Source organism: Sceloporus occidentalis, unplaced genomic scaffold (assembly GCF_023333645.1).
Source record: "Sceloporus occidentalis isolate IW3139 unplaced genomic scaffold, rSceOcc1.0.p SCAF_232, whole genome shotgun sequence".
Taxonomy (NCBI): Eukaryota; Metazoa; Chordata; class Lepidosauria; order Squamata; family Phrynosomatidae; genus Sceloporus; species Sceloporus occidentalis.
Genome location: NW_028317212.1, coordinates 570,998 through 588,821, shown reverse-complemented (window position 1 = coordinate 588,821; position 17,824 = coordinate 570,998). Strand labels below are relative to the sequence as shown.

Below are 17,824 nucleotides of genomic sequence, written 5' to 3'. Positions count from 1 at the left end.
CTTAGATTCAGGAGCCGTATGTCTATCCCATGCATGTTTAATACCCTCACTGTATTGCCCTCTACCACCTCTGCTGGGAGGCTGTACCACTGGGTAAAGTAAAACATCCTTCAAGCCTCTGACCCCTGGCTTTAGATTATGGTCTCTTGTTCTAAAACGTCTCCTCCTTTGTAATGCGGGTTGCATGGATTTTGAGATCTGTCGCTTTCCATAGAATCTTTGCGTTACTCTATAGAGACGTTCTATGGCGTGATGTGTCCAGCCTGCGGGTCGCTGAGGGATCATGCGCGATCGAGGCCATGTCTTTTGTAAATGTTGAATCGGACTGGAATAGAGATGACTCTTTGGTGAATCTTGGCTGCGGGGTTATTTTCGGTTGTTTACTCGCCCGCCGTTTCGCCCCTTAGTGAATATCTTTTTAATGTCGGTCGCTGCGCCTCGCGGAACTCCATCTTAGGGGGCGAGCGTTATTAAACGCGGACTGACTCAACAGCTTGATACTCTCTGTAAAAAGCAGCAGGAGTTTAGGTGTTAATGAGCGTCTCAGCCAGATGGCAATAAGGTGACTTAACCCCCCCCCCCCCGGCTATTTTGGGCCGGCTCCGAAAGCCCCCCTTCATGACACCCTGATTGGCTAATACTTGTTATGAAATGAAATACGGTTTCCGTGACCATCGCACCGCGTTCCCGTTTGTATGTCCCGACGTCTCAGCGTGTTGTTCGAGCATTCCGGATAAGATTGCTCAAGATCGCGCATGATCGAAGGAGCTGTAAATGTGTTTGGGGAGGCGGGCCTAAAATAAAGCCTTTTTAATATATTTCTGGCATAAAAAGAAGGATTTTGTGTTTTTTGTTACGCTTAAATTGAAGATAGCTAATAAAATGAAGGTTAGCGTGTGTGCGTGTGCGTGTGCGTGTCCGTGTGTGTGTGTGCGCCTGTGTCTTAATAACGAGCTCTCTTTTTCACCCCAGGGGCGAGGATTCTCGATCAGAAACCTCACACGGTGGAAATGGGGAAGGACTATTACAAGATCTTGGGCATCCCGAACGGGGCAAACGAGGATGAGATCAAGAAGGCCTATCGAAAAATGGCGCTTAAATATCACCCGGACAAGAACAAGGACGCCAACGCCGAGGACAAGTTCAAGGAGATCGCCGAGGCCTACGACGTTCTCAGTGACCCCAAAAAGAGGGCTGTGTACGACCAGTACGGGGAGGAAGGTGAGGAGAGCCGGGGGGGTTAATAAACGCTCTTGGGTTACAGCGGAAATCTCGCGGTAACCCCCGACGACTGTGAAAGCTGTCAGAACCTGCGCGTTATCGACCTCCGATGGCGGAATCTCGTTTATTTCCACGAGGGGAGAATGCTAAATTTAGACTAATTTCCAGGGTGGGCTGTTGGTGGCGACATCCATTCGTACGGCCGGGTACATGCGCGACATCGCAGAGATGAGATATTTTGGGTCCCTAGCGCTATAGATTTGGAATCTAACAAACTAAAATCGTTACTTTTAAGATCAATAGAAAAGGGGGAAATTCCGTTTATAATCCTGTGATGTAACGTAAGCCACTCCCATTGGCCCTTTTTGTTCGTGACCCAGAAGGAACTTGCTCGTTCTGCTCTCGGGGTTATTAATATCCTCCGGGGCTCCTCTAAACCGGACTGTATTTGTACAAAACGGCGGCTCTGTTTATTCTGAAAGGGGCGCCGAGCCAGGATCCAGGCGCAGGAGAGAACGTTCTATACCCTCGGGTTCTGGAACGTTCCGAGCTGCGGGAGAGACACGTTTGCATTTCCATTTAAAGCGGCAGCAACAATTTAACTTAAATCCCATTGTTTGCCTCTTCCTTTCATTCAGCTAAACCAGCAATTGCCTCTCTGGGAAACGCGGGGCCCGGGGCCCATCTCAGACTCACATGGCGCATGCACGCCGCAGCGTTCTCCACTAGCTGCCCCCGCCTAGTCGCTCGTTTCTCCTGCTGTAACGACTCAAACCTTAATCAGTCGTTGGTCTCGTCTTAGATTCAGGAGCCGTATGTCTATCCCATGCGTGTTTAATCCCCTCACTGTATTACCCTCTACCACCTCTGCTGGGAGGCTGCTCTGCTTATCTACCACTCTTTTATTAAAGTAAAAATGGAACCAGCAACTGTCTCTAACTATGGCAAGCTACTAGAAGGGTAAAGGGTTAAATTCTAATTACCGCGTGAATGTGCTATTTTAACCCGATGCGTCTGTCTTCCCGCAGGTCTGAAGACAGGTGGAGGGTCGTCTGGTAACACCGGGAGCTCCTTCCATTACACGTTCCACGGAGACCCCCACGCCACGTTCGCGTCGTTCTTCGGCGGTTCGAACCCCTTCGACATCTTCTTCGGCTCCAACCGCTCCCGGACGCACAACGGCTTCGACCACGAAGACATGGACATCGACGACGACGACGGCGACCCCTTCGGGGGCTTTGGACGTTTTGGCTTCAACGGCGTGAACGGGCTTCACCGGCGGCACGGCGATCAGCTCCACTCCCGCCGGAAGGTGCAGGACCCCCCCGTGGTGCACGAGCTGAAGGTCTCCCTGGAGGAGATCTTCCACGGCTGCACCAAGCGCATGAAGATCACGCGGCGGAGGCTCAACCCGGACGGAAGGTCGCTGAGAACCGAGGACAAGATCCTCAACGTGGTCATTAAGAGAGGCTGGAAGGAAGGGACCAAGATCACCTTCCCCAAGGAGGGCGACGCCACGTCCGACAACATCCCGGCAGACATCGTGTTTCTGCTGAAGGATAAACCTCACGCCCACTTCAAGAGGGACGGCTCCAACGTGATCTACACCGCCAAGATCGCACTCAAAGAGGTGAGTGCAGCACTCGCTGAGCTTTGCTGGATGTCTCCAACTTAGAATGATCATGCAGGGGTCGGGATGAGTGGGTCCAAGAGAGCATTTCTCCCAGACCGGAACCTTTTTTATCATACGGATCCTGCCCAATTCCGTACCAATACGTAGTTACTGATAAACTGCTTGTCCTCCTGACGTGTCGAGGAAGCTGACGGTTTGGCCTCTTCTCGCTGCTTTCCTCGGACGCTCCGGTGGGCTTTCTTGATCCGTCTCCTGGCCCCCGTGCTTGGACACTTATAGCTTTCAGAGGGTGGATTAGTGGCCGTTACCGGGCGCCCGGACCCCCCGTGTGGTGGAGTTAAACGCCCCCCCTCCCCTCCTAGAGTCCTCGGTTGAAGCAGCCGCGGTCTCTTCTCAGTTAGCGAGTGATCCCGTGATACGTCGCCTAGGGGTGGTGGCTGCATGTCCGCTTCATACACAGCCTGCCCACCAACCTCACCCCATTCAAACAGTGGCACCACCTGTGTGCAAGCAGGAGCATTCACGTAGACCGAGATTGGAGGATGATGGGGGAAAAGAGGTTAAATGCTAGCTGGAGTCAGAACTCGGGGGCGGGGGGGTTTATTTTGGGTGGGATACTTTGTTTCCATGGTGGGCATTCAGGGCTTTGATACGGTAACTGTGCGGGACTCCGTTACGCAGCCCGGACCCCCGTTCCCTGCGGTCACAAGATATTTATTATGAGGAGTATTCCTGATAATCTTCGTCCCGTCCGCGCTGCTTTCCGCTGCCTCGTTCTCCGTGATGACCTTTCCTCGCTTCCACCTGGTAGATTCGGAGAGAATTTCCATCGGAGCTATTTAAAGCTGGGGGTATTTTTATCCCGAGCTGCAGAGAATCACGCGTTGGAGGGGGGGGGCGCACACGGCGACACGCGGGGCCCATAGGCACGGCTTCTAATAAAAAAAATAAATAAATTTAAAAAAAAAAACCCAGAGCAGCACTGCCTGCAGAGAGCAGAAAGCTGAGGGTGATAGGATTGAGACGCCAATGAAAGGGTTAAAGGCTGTTTATGGAGCGCGATGGCCAGGAATGGAAATAACCGCATCGTGCATTACAGTTCTATACGTTACGTGTGTCCGTGTATGGTGTTTACTGCGGGAGCAGCCATTTTAACTTCCTGTCCACAGGGTCTGCATGATTATTCCTCCCCATTAAACAGTTTTCTGTCTCAGCCATTTTAACTTCCTGTCCACAGGGTCTGCATGATTATTCCTCCCCATTAAACAGTTTTCTGTCTCTTTGACAGCCTTGACAAAAAGGATTGCATATTAAAGAACTTTGAGTACCTTAACCTGCATTCTTTAACTGGGGGGGGACTTCAGGAGAAGCTGCAGCTCCATGCCTCCTCTGTGGTCGAACGATTCTTACTGCTGATTGGCTGTTTGAAGCAGCCAGTAAGCAGCCAAAAAGGCTTCCACTGAAGTCAGTGGAAACCCTTGCCGCGGATGGGCGCACCTCTGGGAAAGTGGCTTAGCGAGGGGGCAGGGCTTGCCACAATTACAGGCGGGAATAGCACCAGGTAGGTGGGGAAATGGGGCGGGGAGTGGGCGTGTCTAAACGCTGCTCCCACGAGACAGAGCATGGGGCCCCGGAGGACTAGAGAGACCCCATATTATTCCTAGTAAAATCAACAAACAATACTAGGGACAATAAATCAGGACTGTCCTGTGACATCCAGGACTGTTGGCAAGTATGCAATGGCTCATGTTGAATTCATTGCTTCTTTTAAACATGGAGAAGAATATTTAATATTTAATGAACTCTCTAAACTTCAAGGTTTTGTTTTTTTCCCGGTATCAGAAAGGGGCTGGAATATATATATATTTTTTCTTCCGAATGCCTGCTGGTGAATCAAGGTCGAGGGGCATTACCGGCACTCAGGGGGTTAAAGATAAAGCATGGGACGCGCATGCGCTCCGTGTGCCAGTGAGTGTTTCCCAGGGGTTAGAAAGGCGCTGAGTGCCTGAATTAGCTGCTCGGATCACTTCCAGGAATAGTCCGGACGGAAAACTCCAGAAATTTCTCTTTTATTCACCTGGGGGGGTAATCCTGGAGGGGACCCGGGGTCTGCCCCAAACACAGTGATTTTAACCTGATTTCCAAAAAAAAAACCATGAAAAAAAAATCCCAAATTTTATAATGCGACTCATTTTACATCCTGGAGTTTACTAGATGAGCCAAAAGGTTCTAATCCACCCCAAAGAAATCTTTTTGTTGTTTATACATTAAAACAGACAAATACCGGGTCAGAATTATTGGGAATTTTACAAACAGATCAGAAATTATGGATCAAAACAGTAATTCTAGTGCAAAAAGTGCTCTTATTGCTGTAGCGTGTTCTTGCTGATTGGACCATTCCATTAGTTGCCATGGTGATAAAACCACTTTGCCTCGTTATGGCGGATGTGAATGCTGTGCTTCTTTTTTGCATCAATTATAGAGAAATAAGTCAATGCCACGTTATTACAATACAGATTTGTAAATGGACGTTTCTGTTTTTATTGTATTGAAAATGTCACCCAAATATCTCTAGCTTTACTTTACTGAGAAAATCTTAGATAAGTGGTACAGCCTCCCAGCAGAAGTGGTAGAGGGCAATACAGTGAGGGGATTAAGCATGCATGGGATAGACATACGGCTCCTGAATCTAAGACGAGACCAATGACCGATTAAGGTTTGATTCTCTACAGAAAGCAGGAAAATTGGGCAGGCTGCAGGGGGCCGAATGGGGCCGATCTGCCGGGGTTTTTTTTATGTGTGTACACGGCGCGTGTTCGGCTCAGAGTTGTCGTTATGAGAGGCTGTAACGTGTCGTCTCTCTCTTCCCAGGCCTTGTGCGGCTGCACTGTGAACATTCCCACCATCGACGGCCGCGTCATCCCGCTGCCCTGTAGCGATGTCATCAAGCCGGGCACCGTGAAGAGATTGCGGGGCGAGGGGCTACCCTTCCCCAAAGTGCCTAATCAGCGGGGCGACCTAATTGTGGAGTTTCAAGTACGGTTCCCGGACAGAATACCCCAACCGACTCGCGAACTCCTCAAACAGCACCTCCCCTGCTCGTAGTACCCTCCATGGACAGCTGGGGGCGCCAGAGGCCAAGCAATACGTCACAAACCTGTGCCAAGACTCCACGACTTCTACCCCAATCCGTCGTCTCCTCGCTCCACGTGCATTCTATGCAGAGGTCACCCAAGCCCAAGTACACAGGGGCCGCTCCCACGGCCTGTGCCCCATCCTTGCGTGTTCAGGTCACCGCCACGATAATGGCGACAAAGGGGACACGGAACCTTTGTGTTGGCCCGTCGCGTCTCCCTTCTAGAACCTCCATGTGTTTTTAGGCTGTACCGGCGGTGCAGGGGTTAAAACCGGACATCTTTTTAGTCTTTTAATTTATAGTAAATATATATATATAGATAAATGAACTTTTTTCAGGTGTTTAACGTTTGTAAGACGCGCCCCTCCGGGCACTTTTTTAACCCCTTGAGTGCCAGTCGTGGGGGGGGGGCTGTGGCCGCTTTGATTTGCACACGCCTTCGGCCCTCGGTGGGCTGTCTCCGTTTTTAACCGTAGCTTCAAAAGACAGGAACTTTTTGTTGTAAATGACTTTTCAAGGAACGTTTTTTTTAAAAATAAAAGAAAATAAAAAACAAATTTGTAAATATAATTTAAAACCGACCGGCAAATTTTAACATTTCTACACTAAACAGAAATAAAACTTTAGGATCCTGGATATATTATCGCCTCCTGTTTTACGTAAGAGTGTGTGTGTTTTCTGCGCATGTCAACGGAAAGAGTTAATGTTCCTGGGGCACATCAATAGTACATTGAGGGGGCATAATGCAAATTCCCCTCCATTACCCATGATCCCTCCAGCAGGCGGCATCAGGATCCTCCCATCAGCCCAAGCAGGAAGTTATAAGCCACTTCCTGTTCCTGTTTTCTTCCTTGCGTCAGCCCAAGCAGGAAGTTGGAAGCTGCTTCCTGTTCTCTCCCCGCTTCAGCCCAAGCAGGAAGCTGGAAGCCGCTTCCTGTTCTCTCCCCGCGTCAGCCCAAGCAGGAAGTTGGAAGCTGCTTCCTGTCCTCTCCCCGCGTTGTTTTAGCGGATGTCGCATGACCCTCTAGTAACGCTATTATCACAAATATCTCTGGGCGAGGGGGAGATTTAAACTGTGATGGTGGCTCCCGCGTACAGCACAACAAGGGTTAATGGGGGATTTTACCTAAATATTTAATTTAAAATGAATGATAATGGGGGCAGGGGTAAGATTTACGATAATCTGTGATAGGATCGTTCCTTTTTGCTGAAGATTGGGTTCTATTTCAAATGTAAAGAAACCGGAAACGTTCCGTTTAGATCCGTAAATGTTTCATAACGGTCACTAAGGAAACCATCACTCGTCAGGAGGTTAAGATATGCTGAAGGGAGTCACCTGTATTCAAGCAGGGATTGCAGCTGTGATGAAGCAGGGAGAAAAGCACCAATCGGGTTGCTCGGATGTCATTAAATTAGAGAATATGAAGGAGTCGGCTCCAGGCTGTGTGACCCGAAGAATCTGCCCTATTCACCCCGAGGATCTGCCCCAATCACGCCGAGACCCTGAGAATCTGCCCCAATCACCCCGAGGATCTGCCCCATTCACCCCAACACCCTAAGAATCTGTCCCATTCACCCCGAAACCCTGAGAATCTGCCCCATTCACCCCGACACCCTAAGAATCTGCCCCATTCACCCCGAGACCCTGAGAATCTGCCCCATTCACCCCGACACCCTAAGAATCTGTCCCATTCACCCCGAGACCCTGAGAATCTGCCCCATTCACCCCGAGGATCTGCCCCAATCACCCCGAGACCCTGAGAATCTGCCCCATTCACCCCGAGGATCTGTCCCAATCACCCCAACACCCTGAGAATCTGCCCCATTCACCCCGAGACCCTGAGAATCTGCCCCATTCACCCTGCGACTGGGGTAAAAACCCTGAAACTATGGAGCAGACCCTCACCGTTTATAGTTCTGACCCCGGCTCTTGGCTCTGCGCGTTTACCTCAAGGACTTAAAAGCCCTTAACCCTTTACATGTTAACTATTTGTATCCTGGAAGGCTGCTTAGTGGCCCGGGGGCTCCTATTATGTAAAATAATAGAGGGACGTGCAGGCAGGATGACGGCCTCTTCATCGTCTCTGACTCCCAGCAGGCGGCCATAGATAGAGCTGAAGGGGCGAGCGGGGGCGGCGCGCTTCTTCCACCCTCTTTAAAAAGTCCCGGCAAGCAGCGCATCCCGCTAACACTAGTGATGGGAAATTCGGATCATTAAAGTGAATCGGATCATTTCGATTCGTTCACTGAAATGATCCGATTCATGATCCGGATCTTCGGATCACTCAGTGTGCCTGCACGGAGTTACTGTTTTCCAGTAACTCCATGCAGGCACACTAACGATTGGCCCCGCCCCTTTCATTATGAATCCTCCCCCCTGCCTCCAGTGATGTCAATAAAGGCAGAGAGTCGTTCAAAGATTCGGATCTTACAGGGATCCGAATCTTACAGTGATCCGGATCACTGTAAGATCCGGATCACTGTAAGATCCGGATCATTGTAAGATCCGGATGATTGTAAGATCCGGATCTTTGAACGACTCTCTGCCTTCATTGGGATTCGAATCAGTCAGAGAATGTCACCATACTGTTATAAATAATACATTAATAATCACTGCCCCCAGGATTTACATTCCCCTTTACCTGCAACTGCACCTTAAGCTAACTTTATTAAATTAACCCTCACCATTAAATTAACCCTAAACACCCCATCAACCATGACTGCCCCTAAAATTAACCCTTAACACCCCATCAACCATCACTGCCCCCTAAAATTAACCCTTAACACCCCATTAACCATAACTGCCCCCAAATTAACCCCAAACACACAGAAGAAGAAGAAGAGCCAAGAGGAAGAACGAAGAGGAGGAGGAAAAGTGACAGAGGAAAGGTAAGAAAACATTCAGTGAGAGTGGATTGGGAAGTGTGTGAGAGTGATGGGTGTTATGCTGTAGTTTGGTTGATTTTGTTGTTGATTTTTTTGTCCAATTTTGGTCCAACCACACTTTTATTAAAAGTAACACACCAAAATTGGACAGAAAAATGAAATAATTATATATATATATATATAATTGCTAATAGCAATCATACTACTATCATGCTAAGTCAGCCAGTGCATGCTGGGTATGCCTGGGTATGATAGGATTGTGATTGCTGTTAACAATCATATAAATATATATAAATATATTGTTGATTTTTTTTTGTCGATTGCTACTTAAATTTAATGAAAGTGTTTTTGTTTTTAAAGGTGTGGGGGGGGTCACTTTTGGTTTCAACCAAGTGAATGCAGAATTTTCCATTTTGGTCCAGAATTTTCATTTTGGTGCAACCCTGCTATATACTAAGCAAGTCACTGAAGTGTTAGGCCTATACCGCATCAATGTTTGGCGTAGTATATAGTGATAGGTGTTATGCTGCATTATTGTCAATGTCTGGCTCAATGTATAGTGATAGGTGTTATGCTGCACCACCGTCAATGCGTGCCTCAGTATATAGTGATATAGTGACATTTATGTTGTACCCCCGCCAAATACTCTAGGTATGCCCCTGTTGCAGGGAGACCTTTCTGTAAATCTCCCCCGTGTCCTGATCACCCAAATCTCTGTATCCCACCCTCTCCCGCGCTACAGAGCGTCATCTCCCACCAGACCTTTTATTCCTTGTATTAGGTTGAAAATACAATTCTCAAAAAACTTGCAGTGTTTTAAACCAATTGTAGTTTTTTTTTCCCCCCATAATATTATCTTAATCTTAATATCTGATCCCCGATCTACTAAACCCCCCAACTCCTTATCATACTGCCTGTGGGGAACAATAGAATGTCTCAGTCTAAATCACCGTCCCTGACACTGTGACCAATGAGTTACCCAAAATATCACATGACTGACAGCAACGGCGGCTCCAGGTCTGCAGATAAAGGGAGTTAAAAAAAAAAAAAGATTTTTGTCACCGAGCGATATTACTGTATACAGCGCTGGGGGGTTATATTACTGTATACAGCGCTGGGGGTTATATTACTGTATACAGCGCTGGGGGGTTATATTACTGTATACAGCGCTGGGGGTTATATTACTGTATACAGCGCTGGGGGGTTATATTACTGTATACAGCGCTGGGGGGGTTATATTACTGTATACAGCGCTGGGGGGTTATATTACTGTATACAGTGCTGGGGTATATTACTGTATACAGCGCTGGGAGGTTATATTACTGTATACAGTGCTGGGGGGTTATATTACTGTATACAGTGCTGGGGGGTTATATTACTGTATACAGCGCTGGGAGGTTATATTACTGTATACAGTGCTGGGGGATATATTACTGTATACAGCGCTGGGAGGTTATATTACTGTATACAGCGCTGGGGGGTTATATTACTGTATACAGCGCTGGGAGGTTATATTACTGTATACAGCGCTGGGGGGTTATATTACTGTATACAGCGCTGGGGGCTATATTACTGTATACAGCGCTGGGGGTTATATTACTGTATACAGCGCTGGGGGGTTATATTACTGTATACAGCGCTGGGGGTTATATTACTGTATACAGCGCTGGGGGGTTATATTACTGTATACAGCGCTGGGGGTTATATTACTGTATACAGCACTGGGGGGGTTATATTACTGTATACAGCGCTGGGGGTTATATTACTGTTTACAGCGCTGGGGGGTTATATTACTGTATACAGCGCTGGGGGTTATATTACTGTTTACAGCGCTGGGGGTTATATTACTGTATACAGTGCTGGGGGTTATTACTGTATACAGCGCTGGGGGTTATATTACTGTATACAGCGCCTGGGGGGTTATATTACTGTATACAGCGCTGGGGGTTATATTACTGTATACAGCGCTGGGGGTTATATTACTGTATACAGCGCTGGGGGGTTATATTACTGTATACAGCGCTGGGGGGGTTATATTACTGTATACAGCGCTGGGGGTTATATTACTGTATACAGCGCTGGGGGTTATTACTGTATACAGCGCTGGGGGTTATATTACTATATGCAGTAATATTTGTGCCCCTGTTACCCATGACTCTAATTCCTCCCCTGATGCCCCTCTTTTCTAGGAGGTCAGAATGTTTGCTGGGTATAAAGGGATTGAAGGGTTCTACTGCCCTAAAAGCCCCGATAATGTGTATAGAAACAGCCTCATTTTAAAAATGCCTCGCCGAGCAATCGGGGCCGGCTCACTGATTTATCTATACATAATACAGGGGGCCGGTCACTGATTTATCTATACATTATACAGGGGCCGGTCACTGATTTATCTATACATTATACAGGGGGCCGGTCACTGATTTATCTATACATTATACAGGGGCCGGTCACTGATTTATCTATACATTATACAGGGGGCCGGTCACTGATTTATCTATACATAATACAGGGGGCCGGTCACTGATTTATCTATACATTATACAGGGGCCGGTCACTGATTTATCTATACATTATACAGGGGCGGGTCACTGATTTATCTATACATTATACAGGGGCGGGTCACTGATTTATCTATACATTATACAGGGGCCGGCTCGCTGATTTATCTATACATTATACAGGGGGCCGGCTGGCTGCAGCCCAACAATCAAAGCCAAGTTTTAGTGGCAATATTTCCTCCTTTCACCCCCAGGAAATCGCGGATTAGAGGTTTCTGTCGAGGTTTCACGTTTTGCTTTGTGGATTTGGCCAAGTTACTTGGGAATATAAAGTCGGATTTTTTCCCCCGCCCCTGAATGGGTTAATTAGGGTGTGACTTCCTTTGCTCCAAAATGTTACATTAACTCTTTTATTGCCACATGTAATTCATTCCAACCGCAACGCTTGCTGGCATTTACAGGGTTAACGCCAACCACACCCCCCCCCCCCCCCCAGTGGGCCATCCTTTGGCATGCGCCAGAAATCCTGACCTGCATAGAGGTGCTGAATGTGGCCCACATTTGTCCCTTAACCCTACGGGTGCTGGAGGGGTATGCAGTGCAGCTGGGTACAATCTGCCCCTGTGACTGGGACCGGGTCAGGGTTGGGGGCATCTTACGCGCCCTTAGCGGCTGACCTCGCACACAAAGCCGCGTTTCGAGGGTGTGGGTGACCCCGTTCCCCCTACAATCTTCCTGTTTCCAAGTATTACAACTGATCCGGATACCCCTCCCCCTTTAATCTTTTCCAAATACCCCAGCAGCCCCGTAATCGCAATGGTGACCGCGGCTCCCTCTAACCTTTCCTTCGATGGGGGGACGCTCGCCCCCCACGTGGAGCCCTCGGCGGAGGAGAAGCTGTGGCCCCAGCCGTCTCTGGCCCTCCTCGTCGTGATCCTCGTCCCCTGCGTGGTTCTGCTCTTTTTACTCAATTGCTTCCTGCTTATCCATCGCTCTCCGGTCTTCCCCGCCAAGAAAAAGGCGAAGCGGAGGGGGCCGCCGAGGTCCAAGTACCCCTGCGTTCTGGTGGATCAGAACGGACGCGCCAGGCTGGACTCCAACAAGCCGCTCTGTGACCGCCGCCGGCCGACGGCCAGCTTCAGCCACGGCTTGGAGGCTACGCTGGCTCTGGGGGAATCGTGTCGAGGGGCCCCGGACAGATCGGGCTTCCGAGACCACAAGCTGAGCTTCCTGACGAGCGACTGGGAGTCGTGCTCCGCTGGGGCCCCGCGCATGACCTCCGCGCCGTGCTGCTCCGCCACCCACCGGAGCTGCCGCCTCAGATCCCAGGAGAAGCTCCCGGGCTGGGACCGGGCGGCCGGCGATGGAGGGAGAGGCGGCTCGCACGGCACTTACAGCGAGCTGGAGACCCGGCAGAACGCCGTGCCCCCCAACAGCCCGGAAGCCGCTGCCGCCCCCCCAGTAAGTACCTCGCGTGCACTGTTTGGGGGTACCTTTTTACAGTTACCCCTTCCTGCTGCCGGTATACAGGTTCTGGATTGTAAGCTTCTGTGCGCAGGGCCCTCCTCGCCTCTCGTTTCTGTAAGTCGAATTGTTATGTGATGCGTTACTTGTTGCGTCCTGTCTACCCTTTGTACAGCGCTACGGACAGTGACGGCGCTATGTAAATAGCTAAATAATGTGTTTTCAACGTGCTTTTATTATGTTTACGAGTTGGGATGAGGAGTTTGTATGTAAATATAACGAAGCAAACGTCTGCCGATCACTGCTGGGGTAGGAAGAGGAGAGACTTTTACTTGAGTTTTGAGAGTGGTAGATAATTGGAACAGCCTCCCAGCAGAGGTGGTAGAGGGTAATACAGTGAGGGTATTAAACACGCATGGCATAGACATACGGCTCCTGAATCTAAGACGAGACCAACGACTGATTAAGATTTGAGTCGTTACAGCAGGAGAAACTGAGGGCCCAAATGGGTCGGACCTGCCGGGCGGTTCTAGGGTTCTATGTGATCACGTAATGCCGGGGGTGTCGGGCTGAAAGCATTCAGAACCTCTGGAAATCTCTGCTTGAGCAAAGGTTAGCTAACTTCATTCATTTTTGAGTCACCTGTGACCAAGCAGGGATCACACTGCGCTTTTAACAGCAGACTAATTAGAATGAGGTTTCAAATTAGTTTCCATGGTGATTGCTATTTATTACTTTCTTTGCTGCCTTTTTCTAAGTTACCCTCATTGTGGATGAGATTTCACGGAGCTTTCACTGTTTGGGACACTGAGAGGTTTATTTTCCTGGTGACTGCATCGCTCTGCTGGTTGCTACGGCAATAAGAACCCCATTTGCCCCAGCATCTGTTTTATTTATAATCCCATTGTGGGGTTCGTTGAACAAGGAAAGGAAACTGCTGGTTATGTATGGGGTTAAAATAAAATGTTTAATAACAATTCAAACAAAACAATAAGTTTGAAATGTGGGTAAAATAGTGATTATTTTTTTTTGATTTTTTTTTTTTTTTTTTTTTTTTTTTTTTTAAATCTTTTGTTTTATTTATTTGGCCCACTCAGTATTGGGCACTGGGGGTCGGGAATGATACTCCCTGTGATATGGAGGAGGTCATTACAGAAGTGTTACATTTTGTGCCGGACGGGCAGAGCTATACTAACCAAGTGTCGGCCGCATACGCAGTGGCAAAGTGTGACTTTTTGTGACTTTTTTGGCAGGTGACTCCGAAGGTGACATTTTCCAACAAAACGAGCACTCAGAGGAAATCCCGCCTGGGTTCGGCTCCGTTTACCCCTCTGGGCTCCATAAACTTTGACCGTCCCGGCACCGTTCACCGGGAGGACTCGCTGGGCCACCTCTCGGCCAGCGGCTACCTCTCGGCCAGCGGCTACCTGCCGGGTCCAGGCCTGGACAGTGACTTTGGGGTCAGTGCAGGTGAGTCTCTGCGGCGCTCGGGAAGACCACCAGCCCCTGTGTTGTTGTGTTACGCGGACTCCGCGGGTCAGACTGGCCGTAGTATGTGTGTGATGGTTCTCTGAGCATCAAAGAGTTAACAGAACCAATGAACCCGGCCCGGTCCATCTGATGGCGCTATTTGTCCTCCTTTCTTGCAGGGGTCTCCGTGCACATCTTGTCCTCTGACAGCGACACCTGCTCCTGGGTCTCCGGAATGGAGTGGGATCATTACGACCCATGCTACCTGCGCAGGAACCGGCTCCGGACCCGGCAGAACCACCACCTCCCGGTTCTGTGCAGCAAGCAGTACTGGGTCTGACTCTTAGGAGAAGGACTTGCCACAAACGTGCCTTTGGAAGCCCTTCTGCGCAATACGCAATCGAGCAGCGCCACCACCCTACGATATGCACACTGAGCACGCTCATCCCGGCCTACCTCGCACCCCAGCCCAGAGAAACCCTCCAGCCCTCTGCACGTCCTCACCCACCCCTCGCTTCCTGACACCTACCCCATTCACATAGCACCCTGCAGTATCTTCCCCCCTCCCCCTACACCATCTGCACCCCCTATACCCCAACACGCAACTGCAGGGCTGCCTTCCACCCATGGAGACATCCGATGCGTTTCCGTGAAGCTCCCCACCTATAGTGCCCCCGTCATCCTCACACCAGGCGGGGGTCCACATGCCCCCCAAATCCTGCACATAACGGGTATTTTCACAGTCCCCCCCCCCCCCCCCCAGCACAAGCAACAAAGTATCCCTAAAACTATCTCCTGCACATCATCGGATATTAGGGTGGCGACCGGAATGTATAATTACATAATATTTTAAAAAATCATAAAATATATATTTTTATATAACAAAAAAACTAGATATTTTTAGTATTCTAGTTTATGAAAATATATATTTTTTTATAATTTATATTACAAAAAAAAAGATTTTTTGTATTTGTTGATACAACAAGCATTTTATGTTTTTTCTGCTCGATGAGGAGGCGGCTCACCTCTGGACGTATTTTTTTTATGTATTTACGTCATTTTTTATTTTTAATGCAAATGACTGATTTTTTTTTTTTAATGTTTTTCCTCGTATTTGTGTGCGTATCGTAGATATTTTTTTGTCTGTCTCAGTCTAGATTTAAATGTAAACCGTATGACACAGCTGGAATAGTACCCCCACAATGCACAATTAATGCCGGCTGGGATTTGTAGGATTTTGTATACTCCGTCCCCCAAAATGCTGCTCTTCTGCACTAAAACCTGTCCAATTCCTGTGTTTCTGTTTCCAAAACATTAGTTTAGACGCACAGTTCCTGCTTTAATTGGTCCTGATTATTAAACACCCCCCCCCCCCGAACGCAACCATGAAAAACCACAGCGGTAAAGCAATGTTTTGGTTGCTATGGGGATTGCACCACTTGTGTCACTATGTAACAGAATTGCTCTTTATAGATTTAATACCTCTGTATTAGACATAAAATAATTTATCACTTAAAGCTAATATCTGATCGCTTTATTTTCTGCCACATTTTCTCATTATATTTTTTTATATATTTAAAATAATAATAATAATTTATTTTATTTATAATAACTATGACAATTATTTTGGGGTGTCCACATTTTTTTTTTTTCTTCTTCCAAGGAATTTAATTCTTAATTTTTTTCTATTTATTTTTTTTCTCCATGATTTGTGCACGGCTGTTTGTCACATCCTTGCTGTGTGTCATCTCCGACGGCTGCTTCACTGAGTGTCGGTACCGGCTAATGTCTCGAGTATTTTGTGTATAATAATAATTTATAAATGTAAAATTTATTTTAATCTTAATATATTGTAAATGTAATTAAAATATTTTATTTATTAAAGATTCTACAGCTCAAACTTGTATTTATTTATTTTTCAATGACAGAAACATAGGATAGGTTGGGAGTTACTGTGACCTCGATGCCCCTTTCTGTTAAAAAAAAAATAAAATATATATATATATATAATATAATAATGTAAAATGCCTACATTTTATAGGAAACATTTATGACTTGGTGTCCAGTTGATCCAATATTAAATCTTATTGTTATGATACCTTTTATATTTTCTTTTTAAAGATATTATTTAAAGGGACAAGCCACGCATGCATTCTCTTTGGCACGGATCAGTAAATGCGACGCCTGCATTAATTAAATCAGATCTGTCACTGTTTCAATAAAACACATTTGATACATTGTCTTGGAATGTAGAGAGTTACTTATAGTAACATAGAATCTGCTGGCAGATCGGCCCCATCCGGCCCCCGTTTCTCCTGCTGTAAAGACTCAAACCTTAATCAGTCGTTGGTCTTGTGTTAGATTCAGGAGCCGTATGTCTATCCCATGCATGTATTACCCTCTACCACTTCTGCTGGGAGGCTGCTCCACTTATCTACCACCCTTTAAGTAAAGTAAAAATTCCTTCTATTCCACCATAGCCTCTAACCCTCTAGTGTTAGGTTCTGGCCTCTTCTTCTAACATTTAAAAGTCTCTCTCCCATCCTCTATCTCTCTTCTCTCCCCCAAGCTGGATGTTTTGAGATCCCTTAATCTGTTTTCCCAACCAAGAACTGAAAGCGTCTGAGAACGTGAATTCCTTCCAGTGGAGCCAAGTAGAGACCCATTGCTGATAATTATGAGCCGGGGGTAGGAGAAACATTTTCCCTCTATTATCAACTGGACCCCCCATGGCTCCCGTATAAGTTAGGATACATATGATGCGGGTCCCAGGGGGCTTCTGAACCATGTAGAAGGAGATTTAGCCGATGCCTCCTGTGCTTTAGTGGATGCCGACCCTTTGTGTGTCGTCAAAAAGGCCGAAAGCCGTTATAGTGGCACCCAAAGCCTGGTGTAACGCGACAAGGAGCCCCCTGTGTTACGGAAACCAGTTATTGTTACTGTATATTCCCTGTACGCTGCCTTTAAACAAACTCTAATTCACTTCATGCAAATTCCCTTCTGCCTCCCATGATCCCCCAGTGAGGGCGGCCTCAGAATCCTCCGGCCAGCCCGAGCAGGAAGTTGTAAGCCGCTTCGTGTTCTCTCCATGTCAGCCCGAGCAGGAAGTTGGAAGCCGCTTCCTGTTCTCTTACTGTGTCAGCCCAAGCAGGAAGTTGTAAGCCGCTTCCTGTTCTCTCCCCGCGTTGTTTTAGCGGATGACGCATGAACCTCTAGCGCTAGAGATTGTTTCCAGCCGCGCAGGTCCCCCCTGTAATGTTATTATCACAGATATCTGAGGGCGACGGGGAGATTTATACCCTGTGACAGGGCAGCAAGATGGCGGCTCCCGCATACAGCACAGAGACGGATAAGGTTACTTTGGTTACTTCAACGAAATCGGGAATAAAACCCATTCTCCCTTTACATGCAACTCTGAAACTCAACGTTCCGACAGAACTTGTGGAAATCTTTGAGCCGACGAGGTTTCCGCTTTCATGGCTCTCGTAATAAACAAGTCCTTTAGTTTCTCTATTA

General features: G+C 47.8%; 2 protein-coding genes across 2 annotated transcripts; both read left to right on the top strand.

The window, feature by feature from the left end:
* The first annotated feature begins 1,010 nt into the window (after nucleotides 1-1,010).
* On the top strand, nucleotides 1,011-5,959 carry LOC149276645 (dnaJ homolog subfamily B member 5-like). The gene is made up of 3 exons (XM_089503399.1): nucleotides 1,011-1,221; nucleotides 2,250-2,851; nucleotides 5,726-5,959. Exons 1-3 carry the CDS (start codon nucleotides 1,011-1,013, stop codon nucleotides 5,957-5,959), a joined length of 1,047 nt encoding a protein of 348 aa, XP_089359525.1.
* Nucleotides 5,960-12,190: 6,231 nt separating this feature from the next.
* Nucleotides 12,191-14,648, top strand: LOC149276644 (protein huluwa-like). Its single transcript, XM_089503421.1, has 3 exons — nucleotides 12,191-12,835; nucleotides 14,092-14,308; nucleotides 14,488-14,648. Exons 1-3 carry the CDS (start codon nucleotides 12,191-12,193, stop codon nucleotides 14,646-14,648), a joined length of 1,023 nt encoding a protein of 340 aa, XP_089359547.1.
* Nucleotides 14,649-17,824: the final 3,176 nt, after the last annotated feature.